At 50.5% G+C, this 21,287-nt stretch overlaps 10 protein-coding genes across 10 annotated transcripts; 6 read left to right on the plus strand and 4 right to left on the minus strand.

Annotated features, from left to right (window-relative positions):
* The first annotated feature begins 179 nt into the window (after positions 1 to 179).
* Positions 180 to 1,842, plus strand: BDV37DRAFT_217409 (protoglobin family protein). The gene is made up of 3 exons (XM_032080104.1): positions 180 to 694; positions 773 to 1,043; positions 1,114 to 1,842. Exons 1-3 carry the CDS (start codon positions 577 to 579, stop codon positions 1,574 to 1,576), a joined length of 852 nt encoding a protein of 283 aa, XP_031937214.1. The 5' UTR covers positions 180 to 576; the 3' UTR covers positions 1,577 to 1,842.
* A 1,492-nt stretch (positions 1,843 to 3,334) lies between these two features.
* On the plus strand, positions 3,335 to 5,364 carry BDV37DRAFT_217980 (aldehyde dehydrogenase). Its single transcript, XM_032080105.1, has 4 exons — positions 3,335 to 3,975; positions 4,055 to 4,448; positions 4,501 to 4,943; positions 4,995 to 5,364. Exons 1-4 carry the CDS (start codon positions 3,512 to 3,514, stop codon positions 5,137 to 5,139), a joined length of 1,446 nt encoding a protein of 481 aa, XP_031937215.1. The 5' UTR covers positions 3,335 to 3,511; the 3' UTR covers positions 5,140 to 5,364.
* A 2,085-nt stretch (positions 5,365 to 7,449) lies between these two features.
* On the plus strand, positions 7,450 to 9,041 carry BDV37DRAFT_217406 (GPI anchored serine-threonine rich protein). The gene has a single exon (XM_032080103.1). It carries the CDS (start codon positions 7,961 to 7,963, stop codon positions 8,753 to 8,755), a length of 795 nt encoding a protein of 264 aa, XP_031937216.1. The 5' UTR covers positions 7,450 to 7,960; the 3' UTR covers positions 8,756 to 9,041.
* A 275-nt stretch (positions 9,042 to 9,316) lies between these two features.
* Positions 9,317 to 9,981, plus strand: BDV37DRAFT_259065 (DUF2462 domain-containing protein). The gene is made up of 3 exons (XM_032083099.1): positions 9,317 to 9,466; positions 9,610 to 9,694; positions 9,792 to 9,981. Exons 1-3 carry the CDS (start codon positions 9,420 to 9,422, stop codon positions 9,921 to 9,923), a joined length of 264 nt encoding a protein of 87 aa, XP_031937217.1. The 5' UTR covers positions 9,317 to 9,419; the 3' UTR covers positions 9,924 to 9,981.
* Positions 9,982 to 10,052: 71 nt separating this feature from the next.
* On the minus strand, positions 10,053 to 13,789 carry BDV37DRAFT_259068 (uncharacterized protein). Its single transcript, XM_032083100.1, has 5 exons — positions 12,875 to 13,789; positions 11,653 to 12,814; positions 11,484 to 11,592; positions 11,106 to 11,431; positions 10,053 to 11,047 (listed from the first exon to the last, which is right to left on the minus strand). Exons 1-5 carry the CDS (start codon positions 13,132 to 13,134, stop codon positions 10,445 to 10,447), a joined length of 2,460 nt encoding a protein of 819 aa, XP_031937218.1. The 5' UTR covers positions 13,135 to 13,789; the 3' UTR covers positions 10,053 to 10,444.
* BDV37DRAFT_259069 (uncharacterized protein) lies at positions 13,786 to 14,060 on the minus strand. Its single transcript, XM_032083101.1, has one exon. The coding sequence runs from the start codon at positions 14,030 to 14,032 to the stop codon at positions 13,832 to 13,834; it is 201 nt and encodes a 66-aa protein (XP_031937219.1). The 5' UTR covers positions 14,033 to 14,060; the 3' UTR covers positions 13,786 to 13,831.
* Positions 14,061 to 14,069: 9 nt separating this feature from the next.
* BDV37DRAFT_218009 (uncharacterized protein) lies at positions 14,070 to 14,722 on the minus strand. Its single transcript, XM_032080106.1, has one exon. It carries the CDS (start codon positions 14,517 to 14,519, stop codon positions 14,163 to 14,165), a length of 357 nt encoding a protein of 118 aa, XP_031937220.1. The 5' UTR covers positions 14,520 to 14,722; the 3' UTR covers positions 14,070 to 14,162.
* Positions 14,723 to 15,420: 698 nt separating this feature from the next.
* Positions 15,421 to 17,044, plus strand: BDV37DRAFT_218029 (5'/3'-nucleotidase SurE). Its single transcript, XM_032080107.1, has 3 exons — positions 15,421 to 15,690; positions 15,873 to 16,714; positions 16,781 to 17,044. The coding sequence occupies exons 1-3, from the start codon at positions 15,679 to 15,681 to the stop codon at positions 16,848 to 16,850; spliced, it is 924 nt and encodes a 307-aa protein (XP_031937221.1). The 5' UTR covers positions 15,421 to 15,678; the 3' UTR covers positions 16,851 to 17,044.
* A 193-nt stretch (positions 17,045 to 17,237) lies between these two features.
* On the minus strand, positions 17,238 to 18,822 carry BDV37DRAFT_287099 (DUF5427 domain-containing protein MTC1; the record flags this gene model as incomplete). The annotated part of the gene is made up of 2 exons (XM_032088050.1): positions 17,238 to 18,214; positions 18,270 to 18,822. The coding sequence occupies 2 exons, from the start codon at positions 18,820 to 18,822 to the stop codon at positions 17,238 to 17,240; spliced, it is 1,530 nt and encodes a 509-aa protein (XP_031937222.1).
* A 1,373-nt stretch (positions 18,823 to 20,195) lies between these two features.
* BDV37DRAFT_218067 (carboxymuconolactone decarboxylase family protein) lies at positions 20,196 to 21,085 on the plus strand. Its single transcript, XM_032080108.1, has 2 exons — positions 20,196 to 20,250; positions 20,305 to 21,085. The coding sequence occupies exon 2, from the start codon at positions 20,383 to 20,385 to the stop codon at positions 20,938 to 20,940; it is 558 nt and encodes a 185-aa protein (XP_031937223.1). The 5' UTR covers positions 20,196 to 20,250; positions 20,305 to 20,382; the 3' UTR covers positions 20,941 to 21,085.
* Positions 21,086 to 21,287: the final 202 nt, after the last annotated feature.

Below are 21,287 nucleotides of genomic sequence, written 5' to 3' on the forward strand. Positions count from 1 at the left end.
AAAAAAAAAAAAAAAAAGCCTGTTATCCTCGGTAGGTAATATCGCCAGGTTTCGGGATCCTTTTCTTTTCTCTGGCCTGACAAATGCGCCTCGTAATGGAGTTGAATTTATCAGTATTTTTGGCTTTTTCTGCCCTTTTCTTTCATTCTTAGGGTGAAATGATCTGCCTGTGAGCGGTTTTTTTTTTTTTTTTCTTCGGCATTGGATACCATGGAAGGCTTCCGTGTGGATTGATAGTATGCTTTCCTTGTCCTGGCTTTGGGCTCATTAATTATTTCCATTTAATTATTTTTATTATTAAACCCTTAATTATTATTATTTTATTATTTCAATCCTGTGAGCCAAGGTCTCCATAGATCTATATAATCATGCAATACCTCACGTCTCCGGCCAGGTCTTGAGTCATCATCGTTTCTTAGATTCTTCTACCATCCTTCTATCTTTCCCATCTATAACTCCAAGATAACCCCAGGTGTTCGTAACTAAGATCTCTCCTGCTTCTTAGTTCAATCCTTCCAACAGGAAACAATTTGCATCCTTCATCTCTCCCCCCTACTCTACTCCAAGCAAGCCAAGATGGAAGGACTATACTTCGACTCCAGTCGGCCCATAAAACATGTCGACCGAAAGGCACTCTACACCCGGCTCGAGGCCCGCATCAACTATCTCCAGGACTTCCTGGACTTCAATTCTGGTATGCTCTACTGTGGATGTTATCTCTCGTGGATAATCACTGGTCGTAAACGGATGCTAACGCGGTCATCGCCATCAGCTGACATCGAAGCCCTGACAACCGGCTCCAAGTACATCAAAGCCCTCATCCCCGCCGTCGTCAACATCGTCTACAAGAAACTCCTGGAGCAGGATATCACGGCCCGGGCCTTCCACACCCGGGATACGGCCGACGAGAGACCGATCGAAGAGTTCTACAGTGAGGAGAGTCCGCAGATCTTGCGCCGGAAGATGTTCCTCCGGTGGTACTTGACGAAGCTCTGCTCGGATCCCACCCAGACGGAGTTCTGGCGGTATCTGAATAAAGTTGGGTGAGTTTCCTCTTACGTGACCATTGCACGTTGGTGTCGATCTCGGGATCTAACGGTGGTGATTGATCAGCTTGATGCACGCCGCACAAGAACGCATGCACCCTCTCAACATCGAATACATCCACATGGGCGCCTGTCTGGGCTTCATCCAAGACATCTTCACCGAAGCGCTGATGTCGCACCCGCGCCTGCAGCTGCAGCGCAAGGTGGCCCTCGTCCGCGCCATCGGCAAAATCATCTGGATCCAGAACGACCTCATCGCCAAGTGGCGGATCCGCGACGGCGAAGAATATGCCGATGAGATGTCGCAAATGACCCTGGACGAGCGGGAGGGATTCCTCGGCGACAAGAAGATCCTGGGCGACAGCAGCAGCACGTCCGCCAGCTCAAGCGACGACGATCGCTCCAGTGTGCACAGCAGTATAGCCCCCAGCATTGCGCCTTCCACGATCTCGGCATGCCCCTTTGCGGATATGGTCATGAGCAATTCGGCGGCGTCGACGTCGGAGACGAAGATCTGGGCTGGGAAGTGATTGACCAATAATTGCTAATCGGTCGAGAAAGCTTATCTGGGAAGCAAATTATGATGCGCCACGGCAAGGAAAGCATTCAGGAATCAAAAGGCATGGCTGGCGTAAGGGACTAGATGATTACCTCCTTTTTTTTCTTTTTCTATTCTTTGTTCCTCTTTTTCTTTATTTCTTTTCGAGAGTGTTGACGGGGCTTTTGCTCGTCTAGAAGCATGCATGGCGGGTGTTTGGGCTTTCTGATCTTTTGCACAATATAATCCAACGATATCCACTTACTGGTCTATGGCATCCCCTCTCTATCTCTACTTAGCATAGAAGCAAGCAACAGACAGATTTCGGTTTTTTTTTTTTTCATATGATTTTTTGTTGATTATGTGATGTGGATCCTTCGTCACTCCCAACCCGGAAGACAGAGATCATTGCATATCGGAATCGAGACCACCGAAGCCATGGGAATACGGAAACAAACTTTTGTTCTGAAGCCCGATTCATCGGGAGACGGATTTCCAAGCTTCGGGCGGATATATCGCGTGCAATGAAGGTCCCCGACGAAGTTTCGAAGAATCGATGCAGGGCGGATCCACGGTTATGTCAACTAGGGAAGTTGTCAAAATTCAATCTTTTTCAGATTAAGTTTTCATTGCGATCAATTATTGGGCCAAGACATGGCAGCTGGAGATGGCCGAAGCAGATGAGGGATTTTTTGCTCTGTTCTCTTTCTGGAAGACATTAAAACTTTGAAGACCCTCGCAATATCCTGGTCGCTTTTCCTAGCCAGTGGGGAGTGATTCAAACACGATGTAGGCAGAAGAGATAGTTACATAAAATAAGGTAGATTGGACGCTGCAGCTACTTTCGGGTGAAATCACGAGATCGCGTCGATCACCTGCCATCCTTTCAGTTTTCCGTGAGAGGGCCCGAGTCCCGAGTCCAGGGGCGTCAATATATCAGAAACCACTTCAGGAGATCATCTTATTGCCAACGGTATGGAGTATTGGTCTGGAAGACCCACCTCGGTTTTACGGAATAAGCCTTTACGGTAGCGACCAACAGAACTCACAAGGACCCCAACTCGCTCTCACGGATTTAGGGGTTTACGGTGTACGGCAGGTTGGGGTACCTTACAGAAGACCGCGCGGAGCAGCATGGCGGCAAATTGGGCACAATGAATCATGTAGTGACAGCAGGTTGTGATTGGCCCTTGATTGCTGTGTCCAACCCCACCGCGTCCGCATTCCAATGCAAGTCGCCCATGATGCATGTTGGAGGTTAGTGACGTGCCTCGAACATCATCCTGGCCAGCAGCGCCGATATCAATGGTATCGGAACAAAAAGAAACGAGTCAGAGTCGGACAGCGTGTTGATGGTGTTGACATGGTTGTCCCGCACCAGCAACCACGACCATCCCCGAGAGTGAAGTTGATTTGTTGTCGTCCTGCCCCCCTAGTTAATCTTATTTGCAAGAAAAGACGCAACGAACAAAGACAAGATGCGACCATCACGTTCCGGGGTAAAGACAAACTCCCCAAACCTCGATTGGGCTGCAAAGCGTACCACTCCCAGGAGCGAATGAGAAGACCGTAACACCCACAACGAGCCCCAAAGAAGGCTCCAGATCGTCGTCTCCCTTGACCGGAAGTTGTACAGGTTCGGCTCCACTGCCGGGAAAGTTACCGAAATTCTCTCCCCTCACTTTAGTCGATGCATAAGTGTCTCCAACGGCCATGCTTATTGGGAACTGTCTTTTTGGGTTGCGCCGTCGGTCTGGGACCATTCTTTGCTCTCCCGTCCTTTTCCCCCTTTAAATATAACACACCTCTCCCCTCGCGGCCCTACCTTGGCTCCGTTATAGAAAGCCGTTCACTTGACTAAGAATAGTTCGATTCCTTTTCACGGGTGCTGCTGATTCAGCAAGGGGAGAGTAAAAAAATCAAAAGGATGTCTGCAAACGGTACGAACAGCAAAGGGGTAATCCCGCTGATCATTAACAATGACTCGGTCGTGACGGAGACTATCTTCGATGTGCACAACCCGGCGACGGGTGAAGTCATTGACCGCTGTGCCAGTGCGTCCGTTGACGATGTCAACCGTGCGGTGGAGGCAGCGAAGGCAGCCTTCCCGGCGTGGAGCAAGACAAAGCCGTACGATCGTAGGGATATCCTCACGAAGGCGGCAGACATTATGCTTTCCCGAAGGGAGGAATTGATCAAGTATCAAATGGAGGAGACGGGCGCGGGCAGAATGTTCGTGGAGAAGACATTCGAGATGGGCGCCAGATTCATCAAGGACTTCGCTGCACGAATTCCATCCATCGAGGGCTCAGTCCCATCGGTATCCGAAGAGGGCGAATGTGCGATGGTCTTCAAAGAGCCTTACGGGGTGGTCTTGGGAATTGCGCCATGGTATGTACTTCCCACCGTAGACGCAAAGCATCAATCAGCACAGAGATAAGTTTGGTCGTTACTAACCATCTGCATTCAGGAACGCTCCCTATATACTTGGGACCCGCGCCATCGCGCTTCCACTTGCCGCAGGCAATACAGCAGTTTTAAAGGGCTCCGAACTCTCCCCCAAGTGTTTCTGGGCTATTGGCGATATCTTCAGGGAAGCTGGTCTTCCCGCAGGATGTCTCAATGTAGTCTACCACCGACCCGCTGACGCAGCGCCTGTGACCACTGCTCTTATTGCCCATCCAGCCGTTCGCAAAATCAGCTTTACCGGCAGCACCCAAGTAGGATCTATCATCGCATCCACTGCCGGTAAATATGTGAAGCCCGTCGTCCTCGAACTGGGCGGCAAGGCATCAGCTATTGTATTGGACGATGCCAACCTGGAGAGGGCCGCCATGTCTTGTAGTCTTGGGGCATTCATGCATGTAAGTACACTTTATCTGATGGTCGTCACTAGTGTCGTTGACACGATTTTAGTCCGGTCAAATCTGCATGTCCACCGAGCGCATCGTCGTGCAGCGGTCCATCGCTGACCGATTCCGCACCCTGCTGGCGGATGCATCCGAGACCGTGTTCGGGAAACATACACCGGCACCGGTTCTTGTGGCATCTGCTGCAGTAAAAAAAAACAAGCACTTAGTGTCTGATGCGCTTTCGAAGGGTGCCGACCTTGTTTATGGAGAGCGCAATCCCTCTGAGGAGTCCGGTAATAGCCTGCGGCCTGTGATCGTGGGCAATGTCACCAAGGATATGGACCTCTATTCTGCAGAATCATTCGGCCCTACCGTTTCCCTCATGGTCGTCGACACTGAAGAAGAGGCGGTGGCGCTGGCCAATGACACCGAATACGGCCTCACATCGGCAGTTTTCACAGACAATCTCTTCCGGGGACTACGGGTGGCCAAGCAGATTGAGTCTGGGTGAGTACCCCTCGCATGAGTTTATCGTGGCACTTGCTGATGAGCGTTTAGGGCTGTCCATATCAACTCCCTCACCGTGCACGACGAACCAGTCTTGCCACACGGTGGATGGAAAAGCAGCGGGTATGGCCGGTTCGGAGGACCCGCCGCATACGATGAATGGTTGCAAACCAAGACAGTTACCTGGGTGCAGTAGATACCTCTGAGACATTGGCGGGTTCCCCGAAAGGTACCGTTTATCCGCGCCCAGGGTACAAGATTAGGAACCGCCCCTCCACTATAATATATCCCCATTCCATCCAAGAAACCAATTTCAATAGTTCCCGGACTTGTCTCATCATTCACGAGTAGTACCGCATCTAGACCATATCAAAGCGAGGAACGACCAATCAGCACACTCGTTTCTGGAGGAGCTGAAAGTGAACATTTGTAAGGTTGCATCGTCCGCCTCGAAAGCACAAATGCCATCTTCGGTAGTTCAGTGTGCTTTCGGATGTGTTGGGTCCAGTGTTGACCGCTATTTGCAAAGGGAAAAGTGCAAGTACCTTTTTCGGTATACGGCTGTGCACAAGACAGTATAGTCAATCTACCAGCAATTCACCACCGAATACTCTATTCACCAGCCATGGATTTCTTATTCTGGCTAAAGATAGCTGGTGGGCAGTGCAAGTCAAGACATTGGGTAAATCCAACTCAAGCAGGCCATGCTTGGCTCTCGTACCACCAGACTTTGTTTATGTTAATTTTAGTCCCGGCGAACTCCACCCCGGCTGAACCATGGGTTAGGCAGAACTAGCCAGTAGATAGGCAGCCTGGGCTCAGCAATCAGCATCCGAGACACCTGCACTAGTCTCGGACGCCACTGCAGTCTATGGCACATGGTCAGTGACACTGTAGCACTTTGCAGCGACAATGGACATCTGCCAGTCCTTCGGATTGGGCCGACCTGAGTCACAGGGCTCGATGCCTGGGCTTGGCCCCGGAGTCTGGGTTGCGGCGATTTCCATCGGAGATTTTTCTTTTTTCTTTTCCACAGAGTTGGATCTGTACCTGACATGGTTGGTCTTTGAGCCATTGGGTAATTTCCCTGGTGCACCGTAATCAAAACTGTAATCAAAATGTCAGCCCCGTTCCGACGTTTCTAGTGGCAGAAGAATCCGTCGGCCGGCTCCACCGACAAAGTCAGGAACAAGAAATGAGCGACAAAGCCAACGAACATCCCTCCCGAGAAAAGACACGGGATGACTTCATACGTTTATCCCAAGTTGCGATCTTCTCTGTTTGCGGGGATCCGTTGTGATGATCAGGATCGGCTTATCGCAAGGATCAGGATCAGAGTCAGGGGACCTTTTTGAGTCTCAAACAAAAAGGTTTCTGAGACGATTCGATCAGCGACCGTGTGTGGGTGAATGTCGTGACCGCGCATTGCATTGTGTGGGTGGGGGACAGTAAAATTATCCACTGTTCATAATCATTGTTATTACTATAATTATTATTATTATTTCTGTCTCTCCCCTCTGGAGAGTGGACACGAGATACTTAGTTTGATTACTCCGGCAATTAAAATTAAAAATCTCAGTCTCTGGCGGCTAAAAGATGACCGACACCGCCTGGTGGCGCCCATCTCATCTTGTTGATGTCGGAAAAAGAGAGAAAACAATTCCTGTGAAGAAGACAAAGGCAGTGGTAATGAGTCGACCTGAAAAGGAGAAAATCCTGGCAACAAGAAATCGAAAGACGTCGAGGATGAACTGGTGGACATCGTACTGCGTATTTGATGGAGTGTGAAAGTGGAAGTTCGGACATTTTCCGGAAGTTAGAATGAGACAGGGATGAGGGCAAGGTACAGGGTACTTGCTGTATGTATGTGCGCGGTATGTCGCCTGTATGTAGTCTGTACTCCGTCGTACTGTATCTACGGGAGGCTGAAGTCATGGCGCCCATTGTTGGGTGCCTGAGGGCCAAGAAAATTAATCACGCCCCCCCGCGTTGTATTTTTTTTTTTTTTTCTTGTCCTCCCTTCACTCTGTCGATCAGAATTATGCTGGTTCATTCCTCGACGAAACAACCTCCACATCTTTCTCGGATGGCTTGACATGCCACATTCCTGACTCTGGATTAAAACGAGGAAAAGAAAATTCTACGATATCCCACTGCACCAACGCCTCCCCACGGCCATGCAAGGGTGCAGAACGAGGGCTGGGATATACTTCATAAGCTCGGCACCGTTAGTCCTTAGCTTTTGATACTAACGACCCTAACCAAAATGGCAAAGGATCCACGAGACGAGGGGCCCTCCTACAGTACAATTTCGGCCCCTCTTTGATGCGCTTTCGTGAAGTCTCCTATTGTTAGTGCCAGCTAATTGCTGGACACTGAACCAATGATCCGCCAATCATGAGCATCAGGGACTTTCCCAGAGTTCAGGCCTGTTCACAAAGTTCTTGTTGGTTTCTCCAGGATCTGTCGAGCTAGCAGTCACTAAAATTGCGACAAGCCAGTCAGAGGGCCCCGAGTCCAGTGAGGTAACATCCTTTCAGGAGCCTGGACGTCTGGAGGATGGCGAGGTTAGCGTCCAGCATTCCACAATTTAGGATGTCTCAACGAATGCCAGGCACGCGCCCGTTAGGATTGGACGGAGAGTCCTGTACTCCATCTTGATTTCATTTCTTATGGCCCCACTGTTGGTGAAATGAGCCGCAAGAAGAGACAAGATTCCACCTCCCAAGGGGGTCAGTGACAAGGCCACCCTAAGGCTTAGCTGCAGTGACACTCCTCTGGAAACCTTTTTTATTGCCCCCTCTCCCCTCCTCTCGTCCTTTCTTTTCTTCTTTTCCTTCTCTCAGTGTTGTCGTTCTTTTCGCACACCAGTCATTCTTTTGTCTCAGACACTACCTCCCACTCCAGTCACTCCTTGATTTACAGCTTCCCAGCTTTCCAGCTCTCGCATACCATCTCGAGATTATCTCTATTTTTTTCGCGTCGATATCGGACCAATTGAAATAAAGAAAGCAAAAATGCGTTTCTCCATCTTCGGTGCTTTCACTGCCCTCGCGGCTCTGGCTACTGCCCACACCGCCCCTGACTACAACCAGGGTCCCACTGGCAACCCCATCTACACTCCCGGTCTGAACGAGGCCGTGCCCGTGGGCAAGCCCTACTCCATCACCTGGGGCCCGACCACCGAGGGTACCGTCTCTCTGGTCCTTCTCCGTGGCGAGAGCACCAACATGCAGACCCTCGAGACTATTGCCGAGCAGATCCCCAACACCGGCAAGTTCGAATGGACTCCCAGCACCAGCCTTGAGGCCGATGTCACCCACTACGGTCTCCTCCTGGTCGTTGAGGGAACTGGCCAGTACCAGTACTCCACCCAGTTCGGTATCTCCAACCCTAACGGCGGCGCTTCTTCTTCCTCTTCCTCTGCTGCTCCCGAGGTTCCCACCTCGACCGCTGCCAACACCGATGCTCCTTCTTCTTCTGCCACCTCTTACGTGACCTATGAGATCACCACGACTATCTGCCCTGAGACCGAGACCGCTCCCGCCACCGTCGCTCCTACCGCTTCGACCAGCGCTCCTGTCATCCCCCCTGCTCAGTCTCACTCCTGGGGCACTGGCAGCGTTAGCATCCCTGTCGTCTCTCCCACCAACACCCCCTACCTCCCCACCACCCTGCGCAGCACCGCCGCTCCCTCTGGCACTGCCTCCAGCACCACCCCTGGTGTTCCTCTGTTCACCAGCGGTGCTGACCGCAACGCTATCAGCTTCGGTGCCGCCGCTGCTGGTGTTCTTGCTGTCCTCGCTTTCTAAGCGCCTGGCGATCCGGGTAGACCGGCCCAGTCTTCTTGTACACAAGAATTCCCCATCCTTTTTTATTCTCCGAAGGCTTGCCTTCTAGCAGATAGTAATATCAGCTCTTCGTTGCACCTCACCCAGGTGTGTTTTCTCAGACCATAAACACGCCCCACTTCTCGAGTCGTTCGCTCGACTCACGTGATACCTTCTCTTCATGTAATGAACTTCTCATGTATTCTTTCCATGGACATGATTTAGCATTTAGTTTCTAATGGCACATGTTTTCGGCACTCAACTTTCCGTAGTTCAACTCCGTGCGGTCAAGTAGAGTAGAGTATAGTACATAAACTATCCAACTACAAAATCCAATCACTCAACAGTAAACAAAATCCTTTCCACCCAGAACCTCCATTTCAAACAAGCCATAATAATACCCGCACCTCAAACCCATCATCCCATACCCCCAAAAGAAAAACCCCTCACGTGACAGATAAAGACCCCGATAAGGATTTTCCACCCCATCTCCAACCGCAACCAAAAAAACTCGCAAAAAAACAACCCCAAACAAAACCAAACGCACTCTCTCTCTCCCCCCCAAAAGGTGCTGCAGGCAGTACATTCCCAATCCACGGCATACACTTCCTCCTCCATTCCATCCAACAGAAACAAAAACGAAATAATGGTGCAAGGCTCCCTGAAAAAGAAGGCCGGCACGGGCCCGAAACGGTACGCTACAAATCTAACTCTGGAATCCCCTTTTTTTTTTTTTTTCCTCTATCGCATGGAATCCCGAGTAGCTGGGACGCATTCCCGGGAAGATATGATATAATATCTTGTTGCGCAGAGGCTGATGAGAGTGAGTGAATTAGGCCACGTGCTCTGGGCCCAAAGCCTGGTCCGAGGCAGATTGCGCCGAAGAAGCAGTCGTTGATTAAGCAGCAGAAGATGACGAAGGTTTGTCTTTTCTTTTTTTTTTTTCTTTTTCCTTTCCTTGTGTTGCTTTTTGCTTTTGGGGTGCTAGGGCAGGATTTGCTGATTTTTTGCTTTGAAGAAACTTACGGCCGGGTTGATTTCGAAGACGGAGCGGAATCTTGCGCAGAAGGCCGGGCATTTGGAGCTGCTGGCTGGAGGGAAGAAGGATAAGAAGAAAGAGAGTGGGAATGGGAATAAGGGTGGGAAATAAGTTGTGTTGTGTCTGGTGTGGTGGATCTCTTTTTCGCAATTCCTGGACATGTCTTTTTTTTTTTTTTCTTCGACATGCATTGGTTTTGTGAGATTTAGTATGAGGATGATGGGTTGTTCGATAGTATACTATAGCGATACGAGTAATGATATTTATAGATACCCTGTTGAACACTGTGATTGAAGTCGTATGCTGCATGCAGAAGGGGACCTGTGTTGAACCGGACCGGACAGTCTAGAGTCTATGTCTATCTGCTATGTATTTCATGGGAAGGAAAGTATGTACTATCTGTAGGCACATACGTACACGCGATCTATCAAATCGTAGCCCAAGATAAAAACCACCGAATCATCGTAAATCATAAACCTGAGACGACGACGGGAAAGGAAATTAAGCAAAAGAAAAAGCAAGAAAAAAAAATATGTTAATCGAATAGAAAAGACGCTGTAAAGGGTATCTCAAATCTTGTTTCCGTTCCAGTCCACCGCTGATTTCGCCTTTTTAGGGTTTTTTTGTCGCTTCTAATGGGCGATCTTAGAGGTACCATTCGGGGCACCCGCCTGTTCGACCAGCTCCTTGCCTCGGTCGATCCATCGCTGGAATCCATCATCGGTAGGGTCGACTGGGAAGTCATCCCAGACCGCATTCTCGGTGTCGGCGTAGGTCGACCACACCCCCTTGGGAACTTCGGCGGCGCACCAGGAAGGAAGCTTAGCCAACACGCAGGTGTAATACACATAGAGAATCCGACAGAGCAGGTCGACACGATCCACATAGTGCTGCTTGCTCGGGTCGGGCTCTTGGCCACCATCTCCAAGGCGCTTCCACCAGGACACCCGCCAGCGGAGTGTGAGGAGAATATTTCCTAGCTCGTTCAAGAAACGCAGGTGCGTCTCCTGGGAGATCTGCTTCCATTTGATGTTGTAGAAGTCTCGTTCCAACTTCCGGAACCCTTCAACCTCCAGCATCCGGCACACAATGCGGGAAAGCTGCGCCGCTAGGAGAATCTCACGTCGATCGTCCGCATTATGGATATCCATTGGCCTTTCCTGGGCTCCTGAGTGGAGAGGAACAAAACTATAGCTCGCACGACTGGGCATGTTGTTCCAACGTGAGAGTAAAGTCTGCGGTGCAAGATCGTCAGCAATCTCGTTCACGTAATGAGACGGTTGGGATACTCACATAGAAATTGTTCATTGGGTCACAATCTTTGACACAGGTCAGCCAGTTCTTCGACTTATCTTTCGATTCGACGATCCGTCGGTCGATGAACTCGAGGAAGTTCGACCGAGAGTTGCCATTGTAATCGCTCAGGCTCCTCAGGAATTTGTAAGTTTCTCCCAGGTCAAGAACATATAGAGAACCCCAGGCTTGACTAGCGCGGATGTTGAATCGTCCTTGCCGTTCACCGAGGAACGAGATGAGATCGTTCAAGTCGAACTCGACCGGAATATCCATCCGAACGCGGCCTGTCCTATCCAATGTAGGGTGGTTGACGGCCCGTTGAGCTAGGTTTGTTAGTAGATGACCAAAATGGCAACAAATGGAGAGTCTACATACAGACATAGTTACATGTTCCATACTCCACAATGTTTGCAAAGCAAGCCCGTGCACACGGTTGCTCGTGGAGCGTAGGACGACAAGCATCGCATGGAGCGTTTCCGTCACACTGTTCCGATCTCATTAGTACTCGCTACGAGTCAAAAGGGTGATCCCCGGGGAAGCATACCTTTCGCTTGTTCAGACGACACTGCACGCAGGTATCCTTGTTCTTCCTGCGCAATCCAGCGTTTGCCCGACCGACCATGCTCAGAGGTCCTTTACGGCGCGCCCCGCGTGGCGGGGAGACGAAGTCCGCGGAAGCGATGGATCCGCCCTGACCATCCTCTTGAACAATCTGCAGGGGCTTGGGCTGACCGAGGTCCAAAGAATGGTTCGAGCCGCGCTGTTTACGTTTCCGAACAGTCGCCGCAGACTGCAGTGCGAGCGCCTGTGGCCGAACAGTCGACCGTTGTGCTGCCGACGATGATGCCCGAGACCGTGATGGGACCGCAACAAAGAATGACTCTGATGGCGTCTCACTCACCATAAACGCCGTCGCGCTCGGAAGGGGCTGTGCCATCTCAGGCTCATCCTTCTGAGCGCCCTTCCAAGGTCCTTCTTCGTCCAGCTGTCGATCAGCGAATGCCGGGGCATCGTCGCTCGTCGCAGAATAGGAACATTCGTATACACCAGCAGAAAGGTCGCCGGACACCGACGAACTCTCCGACTTGTACTGAAAGCCATCCTGTCCCAGTTTTTCTTCTTTGAAAAATCCCGGGCCCGGCGGGATAGTTGACAGTGAGGCCGGCGAGGTCATGTTCGAGGGAAGCTGGGATTCCAGACTGTCGAGCCAGCGCGATTCGAGGGACCTCAACGGGGTCTGAAAATCGCGGACCATGTTCATTTCCTTGTTTGGCAGTTCCGATCCCAGGGGAATCGTAGCTGGGGTTGTTTGATTCGCCATGCTCTCGGGGGAAGGGTTAGTAGAAGGCTCCGTCCAAACGTCCGGAGCATTGAAGGTGAAGGGCTGGGGCATGCTCTGAAACGCCAAAAAGTGCTCCGGTGGGATGTCCGACAGCCCATGCCCCTGCGGGAGCTCCCCTACATCATCGACAATGACGGTGTTCGTCGAGGCGGCGGGTTCTTTGCTGTAGGGATAGAGGAGCGGCGGTGCATCCATGGGGATTCCGGCCGTCATGGCGTTGAACAGTGGAAAATGTGGCCATGACTCATCCAGCTGGAAGTTATCGTCGGCCGAGGATGGCAAGGTTCTCGGACTGACGGTGCCGCTGACGGTGCCCTCGATCGGTCCATCGTGGATACTAAATTTCTCCGGTGAGGTCGTCTTGCTATCAGGGTGATCCCCATCAGCTTGATACACGGGACAAGAAGGTCAGGGGAAACCGCACCTGTTCTCACCACTGTGGAAACGACAGGATTGATCTAGATAGGCGGCATTGGAATGGTTTTTCGCCAGGGACCCCGGAAGGGAATTCAACTCGACGATATCAGCATCGTCCTGGGTCGAGTCTTGGCTGTTGTCCCACTCTAGCGGTTGCTCGTATGACGGATGTTCCCAGGGGGGGATCGAAAAAGCAGCGTCGGTTTGCCAGTTATCCAGAATTTTGGGGTCAATGCCCGCAGCCGTACCAGTACTCCCGCAGTCCATACAGGGGAATGGGAGTCGGGGGAAGGGGAGAGGGAGAGATGTGGTTGACCTCGACGGAGCTGACCAGGCCTTGGCGCGTGTGTTGTTGAGGATGCGTCGTGGTTCAGGGACGGAGGCTCTCGCAACAACCAAGAGCACCGACAACGACGCGGAATCTATTAAATAGCGAACAATCTGACTCTCTTCGGGAAACGGCAGGGAGGCGATGGAGGTGAGATGATGAAAAGATGATGGTGTGACTTGGATGAGAGGTAGAAATTCGCAATGCGCTGACTTGTTCCCCACCAAAGATTTTGCGGCGATCGGCCTTCCGGTACTAAAACTGATAAGTTCAGGGCCGCACAGACCAAATCCTGATTGTGTAATTCACCACGTTTCACTTTGGGTGGTTGATTCCAGAGAATGTGGTGGGGGGAGGGAGAAAGAGGTCTCCTTATTTATTTTTACTTCCGATCGAAGTGCATGGTATAAGAGTTCAATCTCAGTCTGAACTCTCAGGTGGAGGGGAATGATCATCGACCGGACACCTTGCAGGGTGATTACTGCGCGGTGATCGTCCAGCGCTGAGATGATTTCCTGTACTCCGTCCTACACAGTACTAGTCAGACTGGCTAGTCCGTACTCCATAGGTTGACTGGACTCCATCCATTCTTTTTTTTTATCTTTTTTTTTTTTTTCTTTAATTTCTGTACCACCGCTACATCCGACTGACCCGTACCTTATTTCTGGTTGGTTGGTTAAATAGAGAAGCTAAAGAAGCCACTAATAAGTTTATTGAGACTAAAACTATGACAAGACTGGGATTACGCGACGGAATCATCTCATGGAAAACGAGGACTGGTGGAACGGGCATTGCCCCATGTGCCCTTGGCTGAGCGCTCTGACTCGCACATTCCATCCTGACCCGCTATCGGGGCATCGTGAAAAAAAAAAAAAAAAAAAAAAAAAGATTCAACAACCGATTATCATTGTTGAGCAACCCTAACATCATCTGCAATCAGTCAATCAGAAACAGGGATCATGCTATTCTAGAAGGACCCTTTCTGGTTTGCTCTTGGGATGGCTCCACCGGTCTTGGTGATCATGATCCTCGTCCAAGTTGCCCCTGGGTCTGAAGTCGACTCACGATGCGAGAACAAAGAAAGTAAAAGACAGAAAAAGAACAGATGGCCTGTGGTGTACAGTGTACATAGGGGAATAGGTCCAACGGCGGAGGAGTAATAAATTAAGGTCCACGTTAACCTTCCGTATCGCTGAGGCAGAGTATACTCTGTACTATGATAGATATATATAGAAAAAAGGCATCCCGGCAATTGTTGATATATATAGTTTATTCTTTCTCTCTGTCGCTCTTTCTGTACCCAGAAAGAGTATGCGGAGCTCATTGAACTCAGTCACCAACTAGAAAATTCTGATTTCGGCTTTAGCATCTCCTGATCCTCTCCTGAAGCAAAACCTGGATCCTCACTCGGTGGATATGAATTAGGATGGATTATTAACGTCGCTTCCAGAGTCATAAGGCGCTAGACCTATCCAGGAAGACATCACACGAGCCCCGAAGCCCTGAACAGACGCCAATATGAATTCATGCATATACCCCTTAACAGTCAATCGTATAAGTCCTGGCACAGGGAGTTCACCTGTTGGTCCAAATCATATCTTATCATTGATTGCTGTACTCCGGACCGCAATTGACCATCCCTCCAAACCAAATCGGATCGGACTAGTGATGTGAGACAAGATCTCAAGAAACACAATGTCCGACGAACAAACCCTATAAGGACACAAGAATGTGTCCCTTCGCCGTCGAGTCCCATATCAGTCTAGCATTGTGTATCGTATATATAATACATATATATATCGTCGATTGTCTCGACAATCCCCCGTCTGGCACAAAGGACGAGAGGCAGGAGTATATAAACATCACCCAACCCGGCAGTCTCCCACGTCACCTGATGGCTCTGAAACAGAGTCTTCCGATGAAAGACCATCTGACCATTCGAGAATTTCCATTGCCGCGGCTGTGATTAGTTTCCCAGCTGCTCACTAACCGTTATTTGCGGACGGTGACATTGTCGTTCTCCACGAGTGCGATGGTTCTTCACCGCAGCCTCTTTTCGGGATACCCATGGTCTGGTTCGGTATGGCGCCGTACGGTAATATTTCCATGTTTCTGCAGCGATTCTGGTTCCATGCGGGTGGTATGGTCTCAGTCATGACCCATACACAATACCAACATTCCGAGATGGAACCCCCGCAGCTCCAGTATCTTCACCGTGACCACTTTGGAGAGTCCTTCCCCGGTATGTCTTCGGTAGTAGTCGGGGTATGCAGTAATGGAAATGGGCACTCCAGGCTCAATTCTTACCCAGCAGAGTCTGCCCTATAAATACTATAATTCCAACGCGGAACCGGACGAGCGAGATCCAACGAAGTCCAGACATTTGTAGTTCCCAAAAGAAGAGCGGAATCCCGATTTCATCACCACTTGATTTTCCCACCTCCGCCAAGCCCTATAGATCGACAGGCCGAACTACCTTCAACATGCATATCTTGGTATGGAACTTCTAACCTTGTCGCCTTTCCCTCAATGGCTCACCCCCCCGTCACAAGACCACGACGGACAAATGGAAGAAAAAAAAATTTTTTTAAAAAAAATATTCAATGCAGCCAATCCAAACCGGAGAGCAAGAGCACAAGAACTAACCAGAACCCCCCGCGGATTTGCAAGGAAATAGGTGGTGAACGATGATGGACCGCCCTCGAAGCGTCTCTCGCCCTACATTCACCCATTCGTCAACGCCCTCCAAGACGCAGGCCACCTCGTCTCCGTAGCCATCCCCGCCGCCTCGCGATCCTGGATCGGCAAAGCCCACCTGATAGAAGCCGCCCTGAAGGCAACCTACGTACCCCCGTCTGCCTTCCGGGACGACGGCACATGGGATGAGACCGTCGACTCTGCAGAGACCGAGACCGAGACCCAGCCCGAATGGGTGGTCATCCGAAACGGCACTCCGGCCAGCTGCGTCCAATTGGGCCTGTTCAATCTCTTCCCGGATCGTCCCCCCGTCGACCTAGTCATCTCCGGCCCCAACCATGGTCGCAATGCCTCGACCGTGTACAATCTCTCGTCCGGAACGGTTGGGGGCGCCCTCGAGGCAGCCACCTGCAGCAAGCGCGCGATTGCGATTTCCTTCGGGAGTAAAGATCCGCAGCCAGATGAGATCATCCGCGCCGCGGCGAGACACGCCGTGAAGGTGGTCAATTACCTGTACGAGCATTGGCATGCGGATGTCGAGCTGTATAATCTGAACGTGCCGATGCGGGAGGATGTGGAGAGCAGACCCATCCGCTGGACGGAGGCCTTGCCGTACTACTGGCCGCGGGGTTGCATGTATGGCGAAGTGGCCGCGGACAAGAAGGTGAATGGACACACCGAACCCACCGTCAACGGGTCGAGCGGGTCGCATCTGAAGGAGATTGATTTTACGTGGGCGGCAGAGTTGTCGGAGATGAAGAAGACACTGCAGTCGAGTCGGGAGGGGACGGATGCGCATACCGTGTTGAACGGTGACACAAGGTATGACATTGACGTCTCCGCTTTTCTTCAGGGCGAGTGTGTTAGATCAGAGCTGACTGGTCTTAGTGTCACGGCTCTTCGCGCCAATTTCTGGCATGTCCCTGATCTGGAGGGGCCGATTAATCTTGATGATTGATATGAAGATTGAACAAAACGAGATGATGAGATAACTAGATACCCGCGAAGACTCTCTTTCGGCCTATAGCGCCAGAGACTTCACTGTTGGATTCAATCATTGTATTGGGAGAACATACGGCTGTCGCATATATGCTTTTGTTACATCGCTTGATGATCTTTTTTTATATATAATAGGGACAGGGAACTCGGTGAGGATTATGTACGCCTGAGGCGGCAAATGTATTGGCAAGTAGCTCTGGTGGCATGGCTGTATTAAGGACCCGCAGACAAACAACACAGAAGAACAAGGAGAAAAACGGCATTAGAGTATCATCTGATCGTGGTCTTTAAGAATCCGAATCGCAAGTAGAAACAAATGAAGAGACAGCTATGGAACGAAACCACCCTAGAGCGCCCGCGCCACCTCTCCTGCGCCGCTTTCCACGACTGAAGCCTGCTCAGCGCGCATCTTGCCCTTTGCGGCTCCCGCCTCTCCAACCCCCATTCTCCGGGCCACATAGCGTTGCGCCACCACGCCGATAGCTAAAGTGAGCGCTTCTTCGATCCATTCAGCAGCCCATTCACGAGGGTCAACGCCGCCACTTTCGATGATCTCCGCAATGTCTTCTGGAACAGGAGCTCGGTGCCACATGTCATCGGCTGCAGGGTCTTCGGTGGCTGGAACAGCTGCATCGAGCCAGTCAATCCATTTCTGTGGAACCGCCTGGGAAATGGTGTGGAAGGCGATGCCGTGAATGGGGTCATGGAGGTAGAGAGCGAAGGTCACCTCCTCTTCCGTAGCGCTGGGAGCATCAACTACGCCCGGCGGGGTCGCCTTGTCAGTGGTTGGACCAGCCCGGAACTGCTCGGTGGAGGAAGGTTGGCTAATCGCCTGGATGGCGAGGAAGATATCACTGCTCCGGACAGGGTTGGATTCGCTCAGAACCTGGCTAGCTTGTTTCGCAGCTTCTTCAACTCCACCCTTGGCAGAGAAGAACTCGGTAGCGTAAGACTCTGCGCTTGCGCGAGCGAGCTTGCTAGCCTCTACAGAGCCAGGCACGGCCGAGATGCTGCGAGGGGTTCCAGGCATAACTGTGCGCCACCATGGGCCGTCGCGCCAGCCAGGGGTAGACTGGCTACCCGTTATATCCAACCCCCGTTTTGGCGCAGATTCTTGACCACGTTGGATCACAAGAAGATCTCCACCTTCTACCTGGGACATCACACGAGCGAAGACAGCGTAAACAAGCGGATCAATGGCGGGGTACCCCGAGATATCGTGCGTGATGTGGATTTGAAGGCGTTCATGAGATGAGATCGGGGGGGCGAGAGTGTGGATAAGATTGGTAAACGTAGGAATGGCCATGTTTCGAAGCTCACCACCTTGATAACATTCGTGAGCAAGAAATCGTGCCAGCTGTATGTGGACGGTACATACCGAAGTCTTTCAGAGCGCCGACATTCCCTTTCACCTGCTGAGCCCATTTCTGGGCTTCTTCATTCTGTTGAATTTCTTTCACTGCCGCTTCAGCCTGCTTCATTGCAGCACTGGCAGTCGCGGTCGCAGTTGCGAAAATGCCTCCCCACCATCCACCACCACCGCTCGAGGCGGACTCTTTGGCTGCTGGTTTCTCGGTCTTGGATGACTGCACATCCGCATCTTTGTCGGCCGCAAACGAAACCCGGGCACTCTCCGTGGACTTACGGGGCACGGGTTTCTCCTCACTGGAACGCCCAGTTGAGGGTGTAGCTGCAGCAGGTTTAGGGGATTTGACGGCCGGCCTGGGCTCATTTGTCGATAGACGCGGGGTCCCGGGCCCACTGCTCGGACGCTGGGAAGCTAGGTTATCCAGTTCGGCAAGAATGTCGTCTTCGGTTTGCGCCGTGGTAGCTGGCTTGGAGGCAGGCTGATCTGTGGCCGAGTCGACCCCTAGGTCGTCAAATTGAGCGAGAAGCTCATCGCTGGTTGGTTTCACGGACTTCGGAGGCATCGTGCGTCGCTAATTCTCGTTCTCACCACGAGTGAGTGTTTAGCATCAGTTGAGAATTGGAGAGCGAAGACTGTATGCAGGTGGACGAAGTAATCAAACGTATGCTCCCTGAGAAAGTCAGTGTTTTGGGCGGTGGAGACCTGATGACCTGTGCCAAGAAGCGTTAGTGTCCACTGTAAATAAGTTTAGTAGGAGGCGTCGACTCGGTTGCATAGGAAATGCATATCATAATAAATCTTCCTGTCGGTCCTGTGAAACACGCAATTTCTTGTTGGATAGATTACCTTTGTTCAGTTATGTGTTTCTGGCCGAGAAGTAATAAAAGCATGTTTCAACATGCTAACCACACCGCAGGTTGGCATCGCTACTGGCCAAATTACCTCGGTTGAAAGCGGTCAATATGATAATGAGAACTACAGAGAACGAGATTCATATATGACTTGAAAACATCTGATTTCAATCTCAAGGGTAGATAAAGTGTATATAGCTCTGATATCATGCCAGGAAGATAGCCGAATCGCACACCCTAATACTGTGTAGTGCTTTTAGTAGTAAGCTCAACCACTACTAAACTACTACTCACCCTGACACTAATGACCAAGCCACATGATTCGGATTGTACGTACATGGATCTCCGCTAGTAGAAAAGTATGCTATCATTGGAACAGTAGACTCGTTTCAAGCAATTTAAAAATAACAAAGGAAAATAACTCGAACAGAGAAGTATACCCTTAGACACAGCTTTTTTTTTTTTTTTTTTTTTTATCGGCCCCAAACCATCATGACCATTAGTCATACTGTTAGAGGCCACTTCTCGCTGTACAGTATGTGCCATTATGAGTACCCTTGGCCAGACATTCGTTAGCATATAAATTGGTGGATACATCTTTGAGCTTTGCGTAACATGGAAAATAATATTCACTCCTAAGCTGTCAATGGCCACAAGGGATTCTAAACAGAACTTTACCTCTGTGCTCATGCGAACTATACCACCTACCTTGTATGTACCTCAGCTATACCATGTTTCGAATTAATATAATTTGTTATTATCGTGGCAACATGGCTTTCTGTCAGTAGACACGGAGCCCCGTTGCTATGCATTAAGGTATTACGAAAATGTTAGACTGGTTTGTTACGAGTATATTGATTTATGATCACGTAAAAGTTGTAATCCGGTAGCTTTCGATAACCGAAGGATTGAACTGTCTGAGACTGCGGGGGACATTATAGTTCAACGCGCGGCTACGGCTTCGATCCCGCGCACTTTTCCGCTCCTCGTGGGGTATGATAAGACGATACCATGACTCAAGATAAATAGTGGGATGTTCCCACATGTCTTAGCCTGACAATACAATTAAGGACCTTTTTGCGAACATAATTCCCATACATCGTCTCGGTTAAGGACAGTATTCCTATTCATTCAAGAAGGTCAGTATAGCTTCCCATTACCAGATTAATTAATCCAGAACTCACCGCCGACAGTTAAACAAGACAGTTATCGCCCTCTTCCTTACGCTTTACCAGCCCGGGCATTGCGGCTACCAAGCGAAATTATTCGACATGCGTCTTCCATATGTTCCCAATCCGCCCCCTACCGCCACTCCTGAAGAGGCAGAAATCCTCAACCGGGTGCAAACCCGACGTGGTGAAAAAGGCTTAATACCTCTGGATCTCGCCCTTCTGCACTCGTTCCCAGTTGCCGATGGGTGGAATTCGTTCATCGGAGCTATCCGAACCCGCACTAGCCTCTCGCAAGCCATTCGTGAACTTATCATCTGCCGCATCGCTGTAATCAACGGAGCCTGGTTCGAATGGGATCAACACTCGCCTTTGCTCATGGAAGGCGGATACAGTGCGGAAGCGGTGGCAGTCGTTCGTGACGCTCAGGCTGACATCGCCCAGAAAGCGCAAGAGAAGGTGATAGGTCCCGAAGAGGCTGCGGTGTTGAAGTATACAGATGCCATGACGAAAACGGTTACTGTGCCTGACGATGTGTTTCAAGAATTGAAGGGACTCTTCAATGATCGAGAGGTGGTGGAAATCACTGCCACCGCAGCAGCTTACAACTGTGTTAGTCGGTTTCTAGTTGCACTGGACGTTGGAGAGAAAAACCATTAAAGGGACCGCATGATGATTTGTACATACATATTATGAATAGAGTAGCGATGCAACTATTGTATACTGCATTTCTCCCGTGAGTCATGATCATTGCTCATCATACAGCTTTCTTATCAGGAATTTTGTGATTCCTGATAGTGACCATTACATGATATCTCTGCGAAGTAGTCCCATCGAGTTAAACTCACCTCAAAGAAGTAGAGTTGGGCCTACGGACCTGAGTATGTTGTGGTTACGAATGCAGTTATGATGTCAAGGTTCGGTATCATATATTACAGAACCGAATAAAATTACAGCCTCCCGCCGTCCATTGAGAAACATTGCAGGGCCGATAATAATTGGCAGGG

This window comes from Aspergillus pseudonomiae, assembly GCF_009193645.1.
Source record: "Aspergillus pseudonomiae strain CBS 119388 unplaced genomic scaffold BDV37scaffold_87, whole genome shotgun sequence".
NCBI lineage: Eukaryota > Fungi > Ascomycota > Eurotiomycetes > Eurotiales > Aspergillaceae > Aspergillus > Aspergillus pseudonomiae.